At 43.8% G+C, this 24,185-nt stretch overlaps 1 protein-coding gene across 1 annotated transcript in view; it reads right to left on the minus strand.

The window, feature by feature from the left end:
* Positions 1-24,185, minus strand: part of LOC134349386 (zinc finger protein 346-like) — a 54,618-nt gene that overhangs the window by 10,138 nt on the left and 20,295 nt on the right. The window contains exons 5-6 of the mRNA XM_063053605.1: positions 15,090-15,305; positions 9,342-9,441 (exon numbers count right to left, since the gene is read on the minus strand). Coding sequence (XP_062909675.1) covers positions 9,342-9,441; positions 15,090-15,305 — 316 coding nt within the window. The remainder of the gene's footprint in view (positions 1-9,341; positions 9,442-15,089; positions 15,306-24,185) is intronic.

Here is a 24,185-nt window from a genome sequence, read left to right on the forward strand (position 1 = left end):
ATGATCTAATTCTGCTCCCATGTCTTATGATATGATCATCTGAGTGTTTCAGTATTCTATTACTAGCAATTTCCATGCTCTGTTCTCTGAGTTCCAACACCCCTATCTGCTGTTTTCATTCACATACCTCTATTGACATCAGCTGCAATTATCAGCATATTACTCAGCCAGCATCTATGCTATCTAATCATTTATTTCTCTTGGCTTCACCTTATCACAGACATTTCGTTGTTCACCATATACATGCCATCATCACCATTGCTGTGTCATTTTAAATGCTCATTTCCTACTTGAGAAGGAACATTAACACACTTTACCTTCATAGATGCTGCCTAACCTGCTAACTTGTTTCATCATTTGTTTCTTCTTTGGATTTCATACATAAAATTTGTTTTTCTTTCATCTTCTTGGTCATCTTAAGTGAAGCACAACTGAACACAATTAAGTTTTGTATTACTGCTTTTAGACCACACGACCATGAGACATAGGAGCAGGATTAGACCATTTGCCCATCAAGACTGCTCTGCCATTCAATCATGGCTGATTTATTTTTCCTTTCCAATTCTCTTGCCTTCTCCCTGTAACCTTTGACACCCTGACTAATCAAGAACCAACCAACCTCAGCTTTAAGTATACCTAATAACTGTGCAACAAATGCACGTGGAGGCCATGAATTCTACAGATTCAACACCCTCTGGCTAAAGAAATCCCTTAACTATCCAAATGAAGAAAGAAGAAAAAAGCCCTTAACTCCGAGTGGAGTCATCAGCACGCTGTCATGACGGCGTTTTTTTTTAAAGCAGGTTTTCTTACTTTTACGAGGCCGAGGTGCTAGATCGACGCTGAACCCAGCACGGATGGAAAACGAGCAAGGGAGCCAGCAGGATTCGAACTTGGGAGCCTTTACTCCAAAGTCTAGCGCTGATGCCACAATGCTACCAGCCGGCAATCTATCTCAATGGCTGGCCTCTTATTCTGAGGCTGTGACGTCTGGTCCAAGACTCTCCACGTCCACACTTATCTAAGCCTTTTAATATTTTGTAGATTTCAATAAGATCCCCCTCATAGTTCTAAACTTCAGAGAATACAGGCTCAGAACCATCAAATGCATCTCATACGTAATCCTCTCATTCCAGAGATCATTCTTGTAAACCATCTCTGGCCACACTCCAATGCCATCTGCAAGTTAACCTTTAGGGTATCCAGTACGATGACACCCAGTCACTTTGTACCTCCCATTTACAAATTTGCTCGTCATTGAGAAAAATCTACAGCTTTATTCCTTCTGTCAAAGTGCACAGCCATACTATTCTCTTCACATACCACGAGCTCTTTCCTTGTTTAGCAGTCTCATGTGCTGCATCTTGTCAAAGGCCTTCTGAAATTCTAAGTGAACATTCATGGACTCTCTTTTGTCTATTCTGCCCATCATTTCCTCAGATAATTCCAACAAATTTATTAGGCAAGATTATCCCCTAAAAAAACAATGCTGACTTTAGCCTATTTTACCATATGCCTCCAAGTACCCCCAAACCTCATCTTTAATATTGAACTCAAACATCTTGCCAACCACTTAACTCAGGCTAACTGGCCTATAATTTAATGCCTTTTGCCTCCTTCCTTTCTTAAAGAGTGACATTTTCAATTTTCCAATCCTCTGAAACCATTTCAGAATGTAGTGATTCAGGAAAGATCACTACTAATGCCTCCACTATTTTTAATAACCTTGGGATGTAGTTCATCTGGTCCAGTCATCTTAGCTTCCCAAGTACATTCTCCTTCAGCAAGAGTAACTAAACCCACCTCTGCCCCTGACACTCAAATTTCTGGCACGCTACTGGTATCTTCCACAATGAAGAATAACACAAAACACTTATTCAGTTCTTCCGCCACTTCTTTGTTTCCCATTACTACCTCTGCAGTGTCATTTTTCAGCAGTCCAATGACCAGTCTTGCTTCTCTTTTACTCTTTATTTCAGAAAGAAACTTCAGGTATCCTTTTATATTATTGGCTAGTTTACCATCACATTTCATCTTCTCTATCCTTATTGCTTTTTTTTTGGACCATAAGACTATAAGGAACATTCTCTTCACATCCATTCTACCTATGGCTTTCAACATTCGATAGGTTTCAATGAGATTGCCCCTCATTCTTCCAAATTCCAGCCCAGATGTACAGGCCCAGAGCCATCAAAAGCTCTTCATATGATAATACAGATTCCCGAATCATTCTTGTGAACCTTCTCTGAACTCTCTTCAATGTCAATCTATCCTTTTTTTAAGATTAGGGGCCTGAAACCACTCAGAATACTCCAAGTGAGGCCCCACAAATGCCTTATAAAGCCTCAGCATTACATCCCTGTCCTCTCAAAATGAATGCCAACATTGCATATGCCTTCCTCACCATCGATTCAGGCTGCAAGTTAACCTTTAGGGAATCCTGCACGAGGACTCCTGCTCCTGGGATTTTTGAATTTTCTGCCCATTTAGAAAATAGACTACGCTTTTGTTCCTTCTACCAAAGTGCATGACCATACACTTCCCTGCAGTGTATTCTATCTGCCACTTCTTTGCACATTCTTTTAATCCAGGTCCTTCTTGCAGCCTCCCTACTTCCTCAACACCACTTGCCCCTCCATCTATCCTCATATCATCTGCAAACTTGGCTACAAAGGCATCAATTCTGTCAACCAAATCACTAACATACAACAATAAAAGCAGTCCCAACACTGATTGCTGCAAAATGCCATTAGTCACTGGCAACCAACCATAAAAAGCTCCCTTTATTCCCACTCTGCCTCTTGCCAATCAACTAATGCACTATCCATGCTAGTACCTTTCCTGTAATATAATGAGCTCTTACCTTGTTAAGCAGCCTCACGTGCAACACCTTGTCAAAGACCTTCGGAAAATCTAAGTACACAATATCCATCAATACTCCTTTGTCTATCCTGTTTGTCATTTCTTCAAATAATTCTAACAGATTTACCAGGCAAGATCTTCCTTAAAGGAAACCATGCTGACTTTGGCCTATTTTATCATATTCCAAGTACCCTGAGACCACATCCTCAACAAAAGACTCCAACATCTCCCCAGTCACTGAGGTCAGGCTAACTGGCCTACAATTTCTTTTCTTTTGCCTCCCTCCCTTCCTGAAGAGCAGAGTAACACGTGCAATTTTCCAGTCCTCTGGAACCATGCCAGAACCGAATGATTCTTGAAAAATCATTATCTATGCCTCCACAATCTCCCCAGCCACTTCTTCCAGAACCCTGGGGTGTACTCCGTCTGGTCCAGGTGACTTATCCACATTTGGACTTTTCAGCTTCTGAAGCACCTTCTCTATAGTAAAGAAATTGCACTCACTTCTGCTCCCTGACACACTCAAACTTCTGGCGTACTGCCAGTGTCTTCCATAGTGAAGACGGATGCAAAATACTTACTAAATTCACCTGCCATTTCTTTATCCCCCATTACTACCTCTCCAGCATCATTTTCCAACAGTCTGATAGCTACTCTTGCCTTTTACTCTTTATACATCTGAAAATACTTCTAGTAACCTTTTGACATAATTGGCTAGCTTACCTTCATATTTCACCTTTTCCCCTCCTTACGGCTTTTTTTAGTTGCTTTCTGATGGTTTTAAAAGCTTGCCAATTCTCTAACTTCCTACTAATTTTTGCTCTACTATATGCCCCCTCTTGTACTTTTATGTTGTTTTTGATTTCTCTTGTCAGCCACGCTTGCATCATCCTGCCTTTAGAATTCTTCTTTTTTCGGTGGTATCTATCCTATGTCTTCCAAATTGCTCCCAGAAACTGATTTATTTTGTCTTACCTTTTTCCTGAGCTCCTGTCATACATGGGCCCCTTCCACAAATTCTGAATCCCTGTCCCCTCGGTTCTCCAATTTTTTGCTATATTGTATGCCATTCCTTCTGCTTTTATGTAGTCTTTGACCTCTCTTGTCAGCCAGTTGCCTCATCCTTCCTATAGAAAGCTTTTTCTTTTTTGTGATGAACTAATCCTGTGTCTTCATGAATTATTTGCAGAAACTCCAGCCACTGCTGCTCTACTGTCATCCCTGATAGTGTCACCTTCCAATCAATTTTGGCCAGCTCCTCTGTAGTTCTCTTTACTCCACTGTAATAGCAATCCATCTGATTTTAGCTTCTACCTCCTAGTCAAAGGTTTTGAGTTTTATTTGAGCTGATAAACCAATACAGTAAACTGATAAAAAACAAATGAAATTGCAACAAAATTGAAACAGTAAGCAAGCTACTCTGTGATCCTCGGTACTTCATACAGTATAACATTTAGAAACGAATATATTAGGCTGGTTAACCACTAGTCTATCCAAATCATATAGCAGGATGATACTAGTTTACTTTCAAGAACCAACTCTTGCTTCATTATAACAAAATTGCATGTCGGCACAAATGACGTTGGGAAGAGGAGGGAAGACATTCTGCAGCGTGACTTCAGAGAACTTGGAAGAAGGCTGAAAAGCAGGACCTCCAGGGTGGTCATCTCCGGTTTGCTTCCAGTTTCTGGTGCCAGTGAGGGCAGGAACAGGGAGATAAGGGATCTGAATGTGTGGCTGAGCAGCTGATGCAGGAAGCAGGAATTTAGATTCTTAAGACCACTGAGATGTGTTTTGGGGCAAGGATGAATTGTACAAAAGGGACTGGTTACACCTTAACAGGCGGGGGACCAGCATTCTGGCAGGCAGGTTTGCCACTGTTACACGGGTTTGTTTAAACTAAGTAGTGGGGGGGAGGAGAGGAAATACAAGGATGGAGTTAAAGGGAAAGAGAGAATAAGGAAAGTTAAAAAGACAACAGAATTAACGGGACAGAAAGCTCAGGAAGGGATCAGACAGTATGGCCAAGTGCAATAGGAATCGATGTGAAAGGTGAGGGGAGTAATGGATTAAAACTATTATATATGAATGCACGAAGTACAAGAAATAAAGTGGATGAGCTTGAGGCTCAGTTGGAAATTGGCAAGTATGATGTTGTAGGAATAACAGAGACACGGCTGCAAGAGGACCAGGGCTGGGAAATGAATATTCAAGGGTATACATCCTATCAAAAGGACAGACAGGTGGGCAGAGGGGGTGGGGTGGCTCTGTTGGTGAGGAATGAAATTCAGTCCCTTGAGAGGGGCGACATAGAATCAGGAGATGTAGAGTCAGTATGGATAGAACTGAGAAATTTTAAGGGCAAAAAGACCCTAATGGGAGTTATCTACAGGCCCCCAAACAGTAGCCTGGGTATAGGGTGCAAGTTGAATCAAGAGTTAAAATTGGCACGTCGCAAAGGTAATGCTATGGCTGTTATGGGGGATTTTAACATGCAGGTAGACTGGGAAAATCAGGTTGGTACTGGACCCCAAGGAAGGGAGTTTGTGGAGTGCCTCCGAAATGGATTCTTAGAGCAGCTTGTACTGGAACCTACCAGGGAGAAGGCAATTCTGGATTTAGTGTTGCGTAATGAACTGGATTTGATAAGGGAACTCAAGGTAAAGGAGCTATTAGGAGGTAGTGACCATAATATTTTAAACTGCAATTTGAGAGGGAGAAGGGAAGATCAGAAGTGTCAGTATTGCAGTTGAATAAAGGGGACTATGGAGCCATGAGGGAGGAGCTGGCCAAAGTTGACTGGAAAGATACCCTAGCAAGGGATGACAGTGAAACAACAATGGCAGGTATTTCTGGGAATAATACAGAAGGTGCAGGATCAGTTCATTCCAAAGAGGAAGAAAGATTCTAAGGGGAGTAAGGGGTGACCGTGGCTGACAAGGAAAGTCAAGGCTGGTACAAAAATAAAAGAGAAGTATAACATAGCAAAGATGAGCGGGAAGCCAGAGGATTAGGAAACTTTTAAAGAGCAACAGAGGATAACTAAAAAGGCAATACAGCGAGAAAACATGAGGTACGAAGGCAAGAATATAAAGGAGGATAGTAAAAGCTTCTTTAAGCATGCGAAGAGGAAAAAATTAGTTAAGACCAAAGTTGGGCCCTTGAAGACAGAAACGGGTGAATTTATTACTGGGAACAAGGAAATGGCAGACGAGTTGAACAGGTACTTTGGATCTGTTTTCACTAGGGAAGACACAAACAATCTCCCAGGTATAAAAGTGGCCGGAGGACCTAGGGTAACTGAGGAACTGAAGGAGATTCACATTAGACAGAAAATGGTGTTGGATGGACTGATGGGACTGAAGGCTGATAAATCCCCAGGGCCTAATGGTCTGCACCCCAGGGTACTTAAGGTGGCTCTAGAAATCGTGGACGTATTGGTAATTATTTTCCAATGTTCTATAGATTCAGGATCAGTTCCTGAGGACTGGAGGGTAGCTAATGTTATCCCACTTTTTAAGAAAGGAGGGAGAGAGAAAACAGGGAATTATAGACCAGTTAGCCTGAGATCAGTGGTGGGGAAGATGCTGGAGTCAATTATAAACAATGAAATAGTGGCACATTTGGATAGCAGTGACAGGATCCATTCCGAGTCAAAGGGGAAATCATGCTTGACTAATCTTCTGGAATTTTTTGAGGATGTAACTATGAAAATGGACAAGGGAGAGCCAGTGGATGTAGTGTACCTGGACTTTCAGAAAGCCTTTAAGGTCCCACATAGGAGATTAGCGGGCAAAATTAGAGCACATGGTATTGGGAGTAGGGTACTGACATGGATTGTAAATTGGTTGGCAGACGGGAAACAAAGAGTAGGGATTAATGGGTCCCTTTCAGAATGGCAGGCAGTGACTAGTGGGGTACTGCAAGGCTCAGTGCTGGGACCGCAGATATTTACAATATACATTAATGATTTAGATGAAGGGATTAAAAGTAACATTAGTAAATTTGCAGATGATACAAAGCTAGGTGGCAGTATGAAATGTGCGGAGGATGTTGAGATAATGCAGGATGACTTGGACAGGTTGGGTGAGTGGGCAGATGCAGTTTAATGTGGATAAATATGAAGTTATCCGCTTTGGTGGCAAGAACAGGAAGGCAGATTAGGAAAAGGGGAAGTACAACGAGATCTTGGTGTCCTTGCTCATCTGTCACTGAAAGTAAGCATGCAGGTATAGCAGGCAGTTTAGAAAGCTAATGGCATGTTGGCCTTCATAACAAGGGGAGTTGAGTATAGGAGCAAAGAAGTCCTTCTGCAGTTGTACAGGGTCCTGGTGAGACCACACCTTGAGTATTGTGTATAGTTCTGGTCTCCAAATTTGAGGAAGGACATTCTTGCTATTGAGGGAGTGCAGCGGAGGTTCACGAGGTTAATTCCCGGGATGGCGGGTCTGTCATATGTTGAAAGATTGGAGCGACTGGGTTTGTATACACTGGAATTTAGAAAGATGAGAGGGGATCTGATTGAAACATATAAGATTATTAAGGGATTGGACACGCTAGAGGCAGGAAACATGTTCCCGATTTTGGAGGAGTCCAGAACCAGAGGCCACAATTTTGAGAATAAGGGGTAGGCCATTTAGAACGGAATTGAGGAAAAACTTTTTCACCCAGAGTTGTGGATCTGTGGAATGCTCTGCCTCAGAAGGCAGTGGAGGCCAATTCTCTGGATGCTTTCAACAAAGAGTTAGATAGAGCTCTTAAAGATAACGGAGCCAAGGGATATGGGGAGAAGGCAGGAACGGGGTACTGATTGTGGATGATCAGCCATGATCACAGTGAATGGCGGTGCTGGCTTGAAGGGCTGCATGGCCTACTCCTGCACCTATTGTCTATTGTCAAAAAGAATTAATAGTGTAAAGTTAGAAAACCTTGTCAGATAACCAGGGAGACTATCTGCATTTCCATCTCATCTCTATGTCGAATAAAAATAACATTGGTAGATCATGGTCAGATCATGAGGCTGAAGTACATATCTTTTGATAGGAACTAATTAAAATGGCCCATTTTTTAAGTTTTAGTGAAAGAAAGCCATCTGCCTTCCCAAAATATAGTATTACATTTTAGGAAATATCCTAGACATTCATGCTACAACATGTTTCACTGTTGGCACAGATCAATATGAAAAATAAAAGTAAAAATGATTTTTCAGCATAGTTAGTTAAAAACCAACCTTTAGTGAGGGTTACGATTTGGCTCTTATAAGGTTGAACTCGAGTGTAACAATGGCAAGTTATGAAACTGATTCGTAAACTAGTAGCAAAACAAGATTCAATGAAAACATTCTAATGATCATTAAACACCTCACAGGTTCACAACTGTAATGCCACCTTAACCTGTCTGGCCTACATGTTGTACAGAGCTGGAAGTCTAACCACCTTCCTTCAATCATTCCAGAATCTGCCTTAATTCCAATGTAGAATGTTCATATAATACATGGTATCAATGGGGAACCGGGCACTGGAATCTAAAAACTTTAAACTAGTACTCGATTATGTAATCATTGACAATTGAAAAGATCCACAGCAAACTTTTGGCCTGTCCCTGCAATTTGGATTATTTCAATAAATTTAGGGCTCTTTCAGTACTTCAGCTGTATGTAGTTTAATGAGAAAATCGTAAGACTTCAAAGAGGAACTTCTTCAACCCCAATACTTCAATACAGTCGACCTTCACTAATCCGGCTACCTGTAATCCAGTTCCTTCGATAATCCGGCACTAATTATGCTTAATGTGATCCTGCTGTAATTTGGCATTTTCACTAATCCGGCACTCCCCAGGTCCCAATGGTGCCGGATTAGTGAAGGTCGACCTGTACCACCTTCTAATTTGTTTGCTGCCTTCCAAAATTTAACACCTCTGCTAAGTCTACAGCCATTTTATGAGCAGGCACTCTCATTGGCCCATCCTACTTCTACAAACCTCTCCACCAAATGTACATGCTACAGGTTACTCTTCCTTTCTTTCTTCCCACCTAACTTGCAACATCAACTGCCAATCCTTTACAATCTGAAACTGTCAACCTCCACATCTGCCTCTGGAACATCCATACAATTATAAGCAAGGTCATTATCATTCACAACATGGGGATTCAACCAATAAAAAAGGATGTCATTTCTTTTCTTTCCAAAAGGTGACTTATCCAGACTAGTAGTACATAAATACAAAATTCAATACATCTCATTCATTTTAAAATGCACCTTGCAAAACCAATTCCTACACAAATCACTAATATAACATAAACTACTTTTCTGCAATTAATTAGATAATAGATGCTGATTCAATCGTCTCAAACCTAACACAAGCCAAATTAAGTTTAAATTATAACGCATTTTTGTCTGGTCCATATTGAATGTTATATGAGGGAAATAACAAAATAACCTTTCTAGGTCTGCTTAAAGAAAACAGGCAAATGTACTTACTGGTTCTGGTGTTTTGTTCCCTGGATGTGTGCCTGATATTGCTCTATTGAGTTCAGTACAATGTTACAGGTGGTACAAGGGTAGCCTTTAGCAGAAGCAGCTGTGAAAGATTATAATTTAGTTACCTACTAACATATTTAAAAAGAAACCTTAATAATGCAATTCCCTGCTTACAATTAACATTTTTTAAAGATAAAATTTTGCCTTTGTCTGGTCAGCTATTCATTTTCCTTTCCAATTTCATTCCACTGGAAAGTTCGTACCCACACTCCATAGTCAATAATGGAACAAAGTGCGCCAATGATTTAGAACATGGATTTTAAAAGTGCATATTGCACTACTTTTAGTTAAAAAGAGCACACTACTAGGAATGTCAACGGCTACATGTTATGGTTAATTATAATGAAAACACAAGGATCAATAATCATTTACAAAAAAACAGACTATTACCTTTTAAGCACAAACTCCCTAAAATCTGTGGAGTGAAAGGAGCCGGCTGGGGGGGGGGGGGCGGAAATCAGTTACCCTACTGCAAAAATATCTTATATGGCACATTTTGACAAGTTTTGCAAAATCTGCAAGTTATCAACAAATAATTCCATATAAAAAAGACAATGAGCCAATACAGGTCTACATTCAAAGATCAGGGAAGCATGGCAATGATTTATTTGGTGAGAGGGTTGTCTTAGATTTCACAGAAGATTTTAATAAAGCAGATCAACTCATTGTAAACACAATGATTTTGAATTAGTTTTATAGGAATAATATAACAAGAGTAAGCCATTCAGCCTATTTTGCCAGTCAGTTTGTTTATAGCTGGGATATCATCTCAAATCATTGTTCCCAATCTGGATCCATACAATTTACAGTGATCATTGGGAATACTTCTAGAATAATCAGTAATCCTGGTTCCTTAAAGTTATTACAGCTGCGGGAGATAAGCTCCCACTACCTATTAAATCTTTCCAACGGCATGCATCTCATATATCTCTGATAACCAAATCCTAGCCCTTCACGTGGGTTAGCTAGCAAGCCCGGCAGAACAGTTTCTACTGACAAGAGAAAGGCAGGTTACTGGCACCTTAAAACCAGTCACTTCAGGCAAATAGAACTCGTCAGCGGTGGACTGGGAACTCTTCTCATAATGTCACTGCCTTACAGTTATAGCCACTCATGCCGAAGGCTTCAGGAGTAAAAATCAAAGAAAAATCTGGAGCTGGAGTTCCTAAGGCAGTCCTATGGTGAATTCAACTCTGACTGCCAACTTCTGCGATGTTGCAGGTGCCAAACCGTGTCAGTTTCTGCTGTAGCTTTGGATTCTTCAGCTGCGTGGAGAAGGGAAGCCTGCTACATGGACAACGAGTTGCTCTCCTTATTGTACTACCCTGGCTTGTTTAGCACATGGACAGCTGGAACACAACATCTGTGGTCAACCCCAACGAACAGAGGGCTTCACTCAATAGTAACCCTAAAAGGTTGGTCAAACATTCTCCATGTTTTATTTTTCAGTTTGCAGTACAATATTCCACTCGTATTTTGTAAATAGTTTAAATGTTGATCTGCTTTCCCTCTAAACTCTTCAAACCTTAATAAAGCTCTCGTTTATCTTTCAGGCTTCAGTTCCAATACAAGGCTCAGACCCATGATATCATGGTTTACCTTTTCTTTTATAGTGCCTGAACCTTTGTGTATTTCCATAATTTCTTACTTTTATCCAATATCTATAATTCATTTACTTTACTGAATATTTACTTAACTAGTTTGTCCTCTAATTATGTTAAAATGTGTGTGACTGTTTTGGGAAAGGAGAAACTAAGCTGTGAAAACTGAAAGATACAGTACTGTGCAAACGTCTTCGGAAAATATACAGTGGTATGCAAAGTTTGGGCACCCCGGTCAAAATTTCTGTAACTGTGAATAGCTAAGCGAGTAAAAGATGACCTGATTTCCAAAAGGCATAAAGTTAAAGATGACACATTTCTTTAATATTTTAAGCAAGATAACTTTATTTCCACCCTTCACAATTTCAAAATAACAAAAAAGGAAAAGGGCCGAGCAAAAGTTTAGGCACCCTGCATGGTCAGTACGAAGTAACACCCCCTTTGGCAAGTATCACAGCTTGTAAACACTTTCTGTAGCCAGCTAAGTCTTTCAATTCTTGTTTGGGGGATTTTCGCCCATTCTTCCTTGCAGAAGTTCTTCTCTCTAGTTCTGTGAGATTCTTGGGCCATCTTGCATGCACTGTTCTTTTGAGGTCTATCCACAGATTTTCGATGATGCTTAGGTCGGGGGACTGTGAGGGCCATGGTAAAACTTTCAGCTTGTGCCTCTTGAGGTAGTCCATTGTAGATTTTGAGGCGTGTTTAGGATCATTATCCTGTTGTAGAAGCCATCCTCTTTTCATCTTCAGCTTTTTTTTAAACATACGGTGTGATGTTTGCTTCCAGAATTTGCTGGTATTTAATTGAATCCATTCTTCCCTCTACCACTGAAATGTTCCCTGTGCCACTGGCTGCAACACAAGCCCAAAGTGTGATCGATCCACCCCCCTGCTTAACAGTTGGAGATGTGTTCTTTTCATGAAATTCTGCACCCTTTTTTCTTCAAACATACCTTTGCTCATTGTGGCCAAAAAGTTCTACTTTAACTTCATCAGTCCACAGGACTTGTTTCCAAAATGCATCAGGCTTCTTTAGATGTTCCTCTGCAAACTTCTGACGCTGAATTTTGTGGTGAGGATGCAGGAAAGATTTTCTTCTGATGACTCTTCCATGAAGTTCATATTTGTGCAGGTGTCACTGCACAGTAGAACAGTGCAACACCACTCCAGAGTCTGCTAAATCTTCCTGAAGGTCTTTTGCAGTCAAACGGGGGTCTTGATTTGTCTTTCTAGCAATCCTATGAGCAGTACTCTCGGAAAGTTTCCTTGGCCTTTCAGACCTCAACTTGACCTCCACCGTTTCTGTTAACTGTCATTTCTTAATTACATTATGAACTGAGGAAACGGCTACCTGAAAACGCTTTGCTATCTTTTTATAGCCTTCGCCTGCTTTGTGGGCATCATTTATTTTAATTTTCAGAGTGCTAGGCAGCTGCTTAGAGGAGCCGATGGCTGTTGGTTGTTGGGACAAGGTTTGAGGAGTCAGGGTATTTATAAAGCTTTGACATTTGCATCACCTGGCCTTTCCTAACGATGACTGTGAACAAGCCATAGCCCTAACAAGCTAATTAAGGTCTGAGACCTTGGTAAAATTTATCTGAGAGCTCAAATCTCTTAGGGTGCCCAAACTTTTGCGTGGTGCTCCTTTCCTTTTTTTCCCCACTCTAAAATTGTACAAAACAAAAATAATACACTAATCTTGCTTAAAATGTTGAAAAGAATGTTTCATCTTTAACTTTATGGCTGTTGGAGATCAGTTCATCTTCTACTCACTATTCACAGTAACAGAAATTTTGACCAGGGGTGCCCAAACTTTTGCATACCACCGTTTATAGCTAGGATGCCTAAGACTTTTGCACAGTACTGCAGTGCCTCTCAAAGTCCAAACTAACAGGGCCCCGGTGAAGCTGTATGGGCCAATTCCCTTTTCAGTAGATGCAATAAATTGCAAAAGCATTCATAAACTCCAATTATATCACTGACTTCAGAGGATGATCGAGACAGGAGGCCATTGATGGTCTACGCTCCACATGGAGCTAAGCTCCCAAGTAATGTAGTAATTTTACGTATTGCACTGTACTGCTACAAAAAACAAATTTCATGACACATGCAACTGATGACAAACCAGATTCTGATGCAAGTCTCTATTGTAGACTGAGAGTGGGAAGGGAACAGGGGGAGGGGAATCATGCTTGGGAAAATCGGAAGGGAGAAGAGAGGGAGTAGGAATCACTGGAGAAACATCTGTAATGATCAATAAGCCAATTATTTGGAATCAAATGACCTTGTCTGATGTCTCACGGCTAAGTGTGTTTGCGCCCATGTCATCACCTGTCCCTGGCACTGCTTCTCTGCCACCTGTCTCACATGGCACTCTACCCTCACCAGTCCCAACATTCTTTGCTCCTGCCAGATTTACAAACTCACTCTCCTCGCCAAGTTAACAAATACAGTACTGTGTCTTAGGTACCCTAGCTATATACATGTGCCTAAAACTTTACTGTATTTTATGTATTTCTCAATCACTACATTTAATTACTTCTGTTCACTCAGTGAGCTTGGCATTCTACCTCATTCTAGTTAATTGAGCAGAGGTGAAAATCACTTAATTGAGGCTCTTGATGATACCTCACCGTTCAGCTGTTTGCTAGCAGCAAGTAATGGCATTCATTCAGTGAAATTAAAATTATTCATGTGCACAAATACAATTCATTTGTAGTAAAATTAGCTATAAGTAGCACAAAATAGGTTTATAACAAATTGCAGATCATTCACTAAATTGAAAAGCCTGGCATGATGTAAAGTGGGCAGCTGATGAACACTAACATTGACCTATTTCACCTCAACATGCAATTTTCTTGAACTCATTCAGTATGGCTGCCTGTTTTAATAGCTACCTGTTAATATTGATAAGATAACAGAACATGGAAAAGGCATCTATGGTTTAAAATAAATTCTGAATTTATGGCCTCTAATGATTCAGTTATTCTGTGGCTGAGTCTTAATAATTAGACTAGTAAGGTTTCAGATACAATTATAGTCAGTGTTCTTCAATATCCGCTAGGGCTATGGAAGGAGTAGCGAATAGGTAGGGTTAGGGTCCCTCATGGAAAATGCTACAACAATGTTCAATTGGTAAGGGTACTACAAGGTATCTGTGGAACTATATCCCAGCAAGAATGCTACAGGTTATGTCTCAAACAGGGCAAGACTGAACACATATTTGTACTTTTACTGCACTATTTGATGTTAATTTCTGGATTTGGTTTAAATTTCAGATAAGCATTTTAAGCAATCTCATGATCCTGCTTATCATAAAAAGTCATTAAAAAGATTGCTTTCAAACAGAAGTGTCTGCATTTTGGATTTAACAATTTGCTTCAAATTAACAGGGTACACATCCAAAGGGGATGACTGGAATGAAATCATAATCAAAAATTCATGCTAAATGACAATGGTGTTCAGTTACCCAGTATGAGCAAATCAGATTCAGATTCATAATTAAAGAGTTAAGGTATGAACAATACAGTCATTTTAGCCAGATTTCAGAAAATACATTCATTGAAGTTGACAAATTTGTGTTCTTTTGGCAACCACATTTCCATGGCACAGTTTTATTTTCCAGGCTCTCTAATAATAAGTGAATTCAAACAATATAAAAATAAAACAAGTAACATCTTCCATTTATTGTTTTCTTAGGCAAAGGAAACTAAAGATTATTAAAATATTTAAGGAAACAAAGGAGCTGAAAGATTTTTTTTTTACAATTTACATGATTTTCCATATATGGTTTCCCAAGCTGAACATTAAATTTTTCTCAGTTGTTCTACTGATTGAACTCTGTCATTGTATAGAGAATCAAATTATGAGACAAGGCATTACAATGACCAATCTTTGAAATCAAACAAAAGATTATAAATAATGATGTGCAATTAAAAATAGAACATAGCAGATGTGCAGAACCATGAACAAGTTTTACCATAGGGGGCTAACTATTTTATAAAAATTTTGTTGAGTCTATGATCCATTTCCAATTGTTAAAACAGATATGCATCATTTAGTTGGTTGTTTGCAAGTAATATACTTACAGTTACTACCAGCCTGCCCCAGTTGCTCCAGCAACTTAGCTTTTGTCTCACGCTTCTTGTGCCTTTTGCCCACATAGTGCTGTTTTGCAATAGCTGGATGATTAAAAAAGGCTTGACACAGACTACAGTACTTATCAGGGTCATTGTTCCCAGATTCAGCACTAGACTGCACAGAAGTTGGAGCATCTTCATTCTTTACCTTGGGAGCAGCTGCAACTGAAAAAATGTTCCTATTATATGCTGATCAAATGAAAACATCATTCATAAATAATGAACAGAGTTAAACCATTTTTTATTTTAACAGCTAGAAATTAAAGACAATTATTTTAATCATTAAAGATAGAGTGCTTATTGCTAAAATTGAGGAAGATGCACAAAGTTTTTCGGCAAGTTATTACAACTTCCGGTTACTGTATTTAAATATAAAGGTTGTAAAGAACTAAATTTGTCATTCAGTAACCCTCTGCTTTATAAATGTCTATATTTTTGCAATTATTCACTATCTATTGGATAGTTACACCAAGTCCCTCTTTCATTCTGGCTCTTCCCCATTTCTATTCTCCTTTAGACCCCAATTAGAATTATTCTGCAAAACTGCTGAGTTTATCAAGCCTACAAAAAACATTACATATCAACTGTCATTCTGGAAGGCAACGAGGAGAAAATTGATTCAGAATCAACTGGACATTAATTGTTAATAGCCCTATTTGAAAAAAGAATGGGAAGTCTCTCCTGGCATTCTCCCCAATGCTTCTTCTTTAACCAAGTTGGTCATTTGGTTGACACATTTAGTAGCAAACACAGCTAACATAACTGTCAAAAAAAGCAACTCTTTTAAACAACCATATATCAAATACTAAGAGACAGTTGAAGTTGAGGCACAACACATTAAATAACAGCAAGATTTTAAGTAATTTTAAATCTTTTAGTTTGGCGCTATTTTTAATCTGCAAATGACCAACAAAATTGTTTTTATTCCATTAAATTATAACGGCAGACAGGTTAATTGTTATTGTCACATATACTGAGGCAAAGTGAAAAATGTTTGTTTTCCATGTAGGACAAAGGAAAAACTGCAGAATAAAATGCTACAGTCATACAGAAAGTGCAGTTTAGGCCGATGGTAAAGTGAAAGGCCATGACAAGGTAGATTCCGTGGTCAAGAGTCCATCATAGTAAATATGGGGATCATTTAATACTCTTAAAACTGCAGTACAGAAACTGTCCTTGGAGTATTTTCAGGATTTTAATATCCTCAGCCCAATTAGAGGGGTGAGTGGGATCTTTCATCATGTTAACAACAGGAATTCTGCAGATGCTGGAAATTCAAGCAACACACATCAAAGTTGCTGGTGAACGCAGCAGGCCAGGCAGCATCTATAGGAAGAGGCGCAGTCGACGTTTCAGGCCGAGACCCTTCGTCAGGACTAACTGAAGGAAGAGTGAGTAAGGGATTTGAAAGCTGGAGGGGGAGGGGGAGATGCAAAATGATAGGAGAAGACAGGAGGGGGAGGGATGGAGCTGAGAGCTGGACAGGTGATAGGCAAAAGGGGATACGAGAGGATCATGGGACAGGAGATCCGGGAAGAAAGACGGGGGGGGGTGACCCAGAGGATGGGCAAGAGGTATATTCAGAGGGACAGAGGGAGAAAAAGGAGAGTGAGAGAAAGAATGTGTGCATAAAAAAGAGTAACAAATGGGGTACGAGGGGGAGGTGGGGCCTGGCGGAAGTTAGAGAATTCAATGTTCATGCCATCAGGTTGGAGGCTACCCAGACGGAATATAAGGTGTTGTTCCTCCAACCTGAGTGTGGCTTCATCTTTACAGTAGAGGAGGCCGTGGATAGACATGTCAGAATGGGAATGGGATGTGGAATTAAAATGTGTGGCCACTGGGAGATCCTGCTTTCTCTGGCGGACAGAGCGTAGATGTTCAGCAAAGCGGTCTCCCAGTCTGCGCCGGGTCTCACCAATATATAAAAGGCCACATCGGGAGCACCGGACGCAGTATATCACCCCAGTTGACTCACAGGTGAAGTGATGCCTCACCTGGAAGGACTGTTTGGGGCCCTGAATGGTGGTAAGGGAGGAAGTGTAAGGGCATGTGTAGCACTTGTTCCGCTTACACGGATAAGTGCCAGGAGGGAGATCAGTGGGGAGGGATGGGGGGGACGAATGGACAAGGGAGTTGTGTAGGGAGCGATCCCTGCGGAATGCAGAGAGAGGGGGGAGGGAAAGATGTGCTTAGTGGTGGGATCCCGTTGGAGGTGGCCGAAGTTACGGAGAATAATATGTTGGACCCGGAGGCTGGTGGGGTGGTAGGTGAGGACCAGGGGAACCCTATTCCTAGTGGGGTGGTGGGAGGATGGAGTGAGAGCAGATGTACGTGAAATGGGGGAGATGCGTTTAAGAGCAGAGTTGATAGTGGAGGAAGGGAAGCCCCTTTCTTTAAAAAATGAAGACATCTCCCTCGTCCTAGAATGAAAAGCCTCATCCTGAGAGTAGATGCGGCGGAGACGGAGGAATTGCGAGAAGGGGATGGCGTTTTTGCAAGAGACAGGGTGAGAAGAGGAATAGTCCAGATAGCTGTGAGAGTCAGTAGGCTTATAGTAGACATCAGTGGATAAGCTGTCTCCAGAGACAGAGACAGAAAGATCTAGAAAGGGGAGGGAGGTGTCGGAAATGGACCAGGTAAACTTGAGGGCAGGGTGAAAGTTGGAGGCAAAGTTAATAAAGTCAACGAGTTCTGCATGCGTGCAGGAAGCAGCGCCAATGCAGTCGTCGATGTAGCGAAGGAAAAGTGGGGGACAGATACCAGAATAGGCACGGAACATAGATTGTTCCACAAACCCAACAAAAAGGCAGGCACAGCTAGGACCCATAGGGGTGCCCATAGCTACACCTTTAGTTTGGAGGAAATGGGAGGAGCAAAAGGAGAAATTATTAAGAGTAAGGACTAATTCCGCTAGATGGAGCAGAGTGGTGGTAGAGGGGAACTGATTAGGTCTGGAATCCAAAAAGAAGCGGAGAGCTTTGAGACCTTCCTGATGGGGGATGGAAGTATATAGGGACTGGACATCCATGGTGAAAATAAAGCGGTGGGGGCCAGGGAACTTAAAATCATCGAAAAGTTTAAGAGCGTGAGAAGTGTCACGAACATAGGTCGGAAGGGATTGAACAAGGGGTGATAAAACAGTGTCGAGGTACGCAGGAGCAAGCTGAGACAATAGGTCGGCCAGGACAGGCAGGTTTGTGGATCTTGGGTAGGAGGTAGAAACGGGAAGTGCGAGGTGTGGGAACTATAAGGTTGGTAGCAGTGGATGGGAGATCCCCTGAGCGGATAAAGTTGTTGATAGTGTGGGAGACAATGGCCTGGTGCTCCTTAGTGGGGTCACGATCGAGGGGTAAATAAGAGGAGGTATCCGCGAGTTGTCGCTGTGCCTTGGCAAGGTAGAGGTCAGTACGCCAGACTACAACAGCACCCCCTTTATCAGCGGGTTTAATAATAATGTTAGGATTAGTGCGGAGGGAGTGGAGAGCAGAGCGTTCCAAAGGAGTGAGGTTGGAATGGGGACAAGGTGCGGTGAAGTCGAGACGGTTGATGTCCCGTCGGCAGTTGGCAATAAAGAGATCCAGAGCAGGCAGAAGACCAGAGCGGGGTGTCCATGAAGAAGAGGAGGGTTGAAGACGGGAGAAGGGGTCATCGGTGGGGGTGGAAGAGTCCTTGCCGAAGAAGTAGGCTCGGAGACGGAGACGGCGGAAGAAAAGTTCCGCATCGTGGCGAACACGGAACTCGCTGAGGTGTGGGCGAAGGGGGACAAACGTGAGGCCCTTACTGAGAACAGAGCGTTCTGCCTCCGACAGTTGAAGGTCGGAGGGGATGGTAAAGACCCGGCACGGATGAGAGCTGGGATCAGAGGAGGGAGCGGGGAGGCTGGGGGTGTCAGTGGAGAGGGGAGGGTTGGGGTGAGAGGAAGATGGAGCCTCTGAGGGCCCAGGAGTTGACGGTGGGATCTGAGGAAGACAGGGCTGCGGAGTGGTGGTGGGGGAAGGGGAGACGGGAGTCACAACAGCAGCACATAAAGACCCGGCCCGGAGTTCAAGGCTGGAGTTGCAGTTGGTGGTTGCGTAATCACTTCGAATGTGTCCATGGTCGTTGCTGGAGTCTGGGTTTTGAATATGTCCTGAGGTGTTGGAGCCGCCGAGATCAATGGCAGAGGCCGCAATTGAAAGTTCATGCCTGCTAGCGTCGGGGCCGGCAGGCTCTGGAGTCCGTAGATGTAAGATCTTGCGATCTTTGCCTAACATGACAAAGTCAAAAAAACGGCGATTGCAGGCGTGGATCCGACGGAGGATGAAATAGCGGGTAGGACCATTACAGACGGCGAAGAAAGTGTCCCGAAGGTGTGGAAGGGTCTGGGATAGGGACACCAAGTACCTCCTCATGGCGGAGAGCGTCGCCTTCAGAGCTTGACGGGAGAAGCGGCGAGAGGCAGAGTCAATAAAATGTGAGTACCTGGGATCCTCAGAAGGTCCAAATTGAGAGGCTTGGAAACGAATCCTAAAGCCAACTGGAGTAAGTTGGCGACGGAGGCACGTTCCAAGAAAGGATACATGGCTGTGATAGCGAGTTTGAGTCAAAGTGTGGTCGAAAAGTTGAAGAGCCGAAGAAATCACAGATGGGGAGCAGTGAGAGATGGTTTCACTGAACTCCCGTCGAAGAGAGGATCTAAACTTCTTTGGTGTAGGCATCCTCCGGAAGAGGCTTCGCAGTAGTGAATTTAAACGCAAACAACAGGAATTCTGCAGATGCTGGAAATTCAAGCAACACACATCAAAGTTGCTGGTGAATGCAGCAGGCCAGGCAGCATCTATAGGAAGAGGCGCAGTCGACGTTTCAGGCCGAGACCCTTCGTCAGGACTAACTGAAGGAAGAGTGAGTAAGGGATTTGAAAGCTGGAGGGGGAGGGGGAGATGCAAAATGATAGGAGAAGACAGGAGGGGGAGGGATAGAGCCGAGAGCTGGACAGGTGATAGGCAAAAGGGGATACGAGAGGATCATGGGACAGGAGGTCCGGGAAGAAAGACGGGGGGGGGGGGTGACCCAGAGGATGGGCAAGAGGTATATTCAGAGGGACAGAGGGAGAAAAAGGAGAGTGAGAGAAAGAATGTGTGCATAAAAAAGAGTAACAAATGGGGTACGAGGGGGAGGTGGGGCCTGGCGGAAGTTAGAGAATTCAATGTTCATGCCATCAGGTTGGAGGCTACCCATACGGAATATAAGGTGTTGTTCCTCCAACCTGAGTGTGGCTTCATCTTTACAGTAGAGGAGGCCGTGGATAGACATGTCAGAATGGGAATGGGATGTGGAATTAAAATGTGTGGCCACTGGAAGATCTTGCTTTCTCTGGCGGACAGAGCGTAGATGTTCAGCAAAGCGGTCTCCCAGTCTGCGTCGGGTCTCACCAATATATAAAAGGCCACATCGGGAGCACCGGACGCAGTATATCACCCCAGTTGACTCACAGGTGAAGTGATGCCTCACCTGGAAGGACTGTTTGGGGCCCTGAATGGTGGTAAGGGAGGAAGTGTAAGGGCATGTGTAGCACTTGTTCCGCTTACACGGATAAGTGCCAGGAGGGAGATCAGTGGGGAGGGATGGGGGGGACGAATGGACAAGGGAGTTGTGTAGGGAGCGATCCCTGCGGAATGCAGAGAGAGGGGGGGAGGGAAAGATGTGCTTAGTGGTGGGATCCCGTTGGAGGTGGCCGAAGTTACGGAGAATAATATGTTGGACCCGGAGGCTGGTGGGGTGGTAGGTGAGGACCAGGGGAACCCTATTCCTAGTGGGGTGGTGGGAGGATGGAGTGAGAGCAGATGTACGTGAAATGGGGGAGATGCGTTTAAGAGCAGAGTTGATAGTGGAGGAAGGGAAGCCCCTTTCTTTAAAAAATGAAGACATCTCCCTCGTCCTAGAATGAAAAGCCTCATCCTGAGAGTAGATGCGGCGGAGACGGAGGAATTGCGAGAAGGGGATGGCGTTTTTGCAAGAGACAGGGTGAGAAGAGGAATAGTCCAGATAGCTGTGAGAGTCAGTAGGCTTATAGTAGACATCAGTGGATAAGCTGTCTCCAGAGACAGAGACAGAAAGATCTAGAAAGGGGAGGGAGGTGTCGGAAATGGACCAGGTAAACTTGAGGGCAGGGTGAAAGTTGGAGGCAAAGTTAATAAAGTCAACGAGTTCTGCATGCGTGCAGGAAGCAGCGCCAATGCAGTCGTCGATGTAGCGAAGGAAAAGTGGGGGACAGATACCAGAATAGGCACGGAACATAGATTGTTCCACAAACCCAACAAAAAGGCAGGCACAGCTAGGACCCATAGGGGTGCCCATAGCTACACCTTTAGTTTGGAGGAAATGGGAGGAGCAAAAGGAGAAATTATTAAGAGTAAGGACTAATTCCGCTAGATGGAGCAGAGTGGTGGTAGAGGGGAACTGATTAGGTCTGGAATCCAAAAAGAAGCGGAGAGCTTTGAGACCTTCCTGATGGGGGATGGAAGTATATAGGGACTGGACATCCATGGTGAAAATAAAGCGGTGGGGGCCAGGGAACTTAAAATCATCGAAAAGTTTAAGAGCGTGAGAAGTGTCACGAACATAGGTCGGAAGGGATTGAACAAGGGGTGATAAAACAGTGTCGAGGTACGCAGGAGCAAGCTGAGACAATAGGTCGGCCAGGACAGGCAGGTTTGTGGATCTTGGGTAGGAGGTAGAAACGGGAAGTGCGAGGTGTGGGAACTATAAGGTTGGTAGCAGTGGATGGGAGATCCCCTGAGCGGATAAAGTTGTTGATAGTGTGGGAGACAATGGCCTGGTGCTCCTTAGTGGGGTCACGATCGAGGGGTAAATAAGAGGAGGTATCCGCGAGTTGTCGCTGTGCCTTGGCAAGGTAGAGGTCAGTACGCCAGACTACAACAGCACCCCCTTTATCAGCGGGTTTAATAATAATGTTAGGATTAGTGCGGAGGGAGTGGAGAGCAGAGCGTTCCAAAGGAGTGAGGTTGGAATGGGGACAAGGTGCGGTGAAGTCGAGACGGTTGATGTCCCGTCGGCAGTTGGCAATAAAGAGATCCAGAGCAGGCAGAAGACCAGAGCGGGGTGTCCATGAAGAAGAGGAGGGTTGAAGACGGGAGAAGGGGTCATCGGTGGGGGTGGAAGAGTCCTTGCCGAAGAAGTAGGCTCGGAGACGGAGACGGCGGAAGAAAAGTTCCGCATCGTGGCGAACACGGAACTCGCTGAGGTGTGGGCGAAGGGGGACAAACGTGAGGCCCTTACTGAGAACAGAGCGTTCTGCCTCCGACAGTTGAAGGTCGGAGGGGATGGTAAAGACCCGGCACGGATGAGAGCTGGGATCAGAGGAGGGAGCGGGGAGGCTGGGGGTGTCAGTGGAGAGGGGAGGGTTGGGGTGAGAGGAAGATGGAGCCTCTGAGGGCCCAGGAGTTGACGGTGGGATCTGAGGAAGACAGGGCTGCGGAGTGGTGGTGGGGGAAGGGGAGACGGGAGTCACAACAGCAGCACATAAAGACCCGGCCCGGAGTTCAAGGCTGGAGTTGCAGTTGGTGGTTGCGTAATCACTTCGAATGTGTCCATGGTCGTTGCTGGAGTCTGGGTTTTGAATATGTCCTGAGGTGTTGGAGCCGCCGAGATCAATGGCAGAGGCCGCAATTGAAAGTTCATGCCTGCTAGCGTCGGGGCCGGCAGGCTCTGGAGTCCGTAGATGTAAGATCTTGCGATCTTTGCCTAACATGACAAAGTCAAAAAAACGGCGATTGCAGGCGTGGATCCGACGGAGGATGAAATAGCGGGTAGGACCATTACAGACGGCGAAGAAAGTGTCCCGAAGGTGTGGAAGGGTCTGGGATAGGGACACCAAGTACCTCCTCATGGCGGAGAGCGTCGCCTTCAGAGCTTGACGGGAGAAGCGGCGAGAGGCAGAGTCAATAAAATGTGAGTACCTGGGATCCTCAGAAGGTCCAAATTGAGAGGCTTGGAAACGAATCCTAAAGCCAACTGGAGTAAGTTGGCGACGGAGGCACGTTCCAAGAAAGGATACATGGCTGTGATAGCGAGTTTGAGTCAAAGTGTGGTCGAAAAGTTGAAGAGCCGAAGAAATCACAGATGGGGAGCAGTGAGAGATGGTTTCACTGAACTCCCGTCGAAGAGAGGATCTAAACTTCTTTGGTGTAGGCATCCTCCGGAAGAGGCTTCGCAGTAGTGAATTTAAACGCAAACAACAGGAATTCTGCAGATGCTGGAAATTCAAGCAACACACATCAAAGTTGCTGGTGAATGCAGCAGGCCAGGCAGCATCTATAGGAAGAGGCGCAGTCGACGTTTCAGGCCGAGACCCTTCGTCAGGACTAACTGAAGGAAGAGTGAGTAAGGGATTTGAAAGCTGGAGGGGGAGGGGGAGATGCAAAATGATAGGAGAAGACAGGAGGGGGAGGGATAGAGCCGAGAGCTGGACAGGTGATAGGCAAAAGGGGATACGAGAGGATCATGGGACAGGAGGTCCGGGAAGAAAGACGGGGGGGGGGGGTGACCCAGAGGATGGGCAAGAGGTATATTCAGAGGGACAGAGGGAGAAAAAGGAGAGTGAGAGAAAGAATGTGTGCATAAAAAAGAGTAACAAATGGGGTACGAGGGGGAGGTGGGGCCTGGCGGAAGTTAGAGAATTCAATGTTCATGCCATCAGGTTGGAGGCTACCCATACGGAATATAAGGTGTTGTTCCTCCAACCTGAGTGTGGCTTCATCTTTACAGTAGAGGAGGCCGTGGATAGACATGTCAGAATGGGAATGGGATGTGGAATTAAAATGTGTGGCCACTGGAAGATCTTGCTTTCTCTGGCGGACAGAGCGTAGATGTTCAGCAAAGCGGTCTCCCAGTCTGCGTCGGGTCTCACCAATATATAAAAGGCCACATCGGGAGCACCGGACGCAGTATATCACCCCAGTCGACTCACAGGTGAAGTGATGCCTCACCTGGAAGGACTGTTTGGGGCCCTGAATGGTGGTAAGGGAGGAAGTGTAATCATGT

The sequence above is a fragment of the Mobula hypostoma genome, chromosome 7, assembly GCF_963921235.1.
Source record: "Mobula hypostoma chromosome 7, sMobHyp1.1, whole genome shotgun sequence".
In the NCBI taxonomy this organism is placed as follows: Eukaryota; Metazoa; Chordata; class Chondrichthyes; order Myliobatiformes; family Myliobatidae; genus Mobula; species Mobula hypostoma.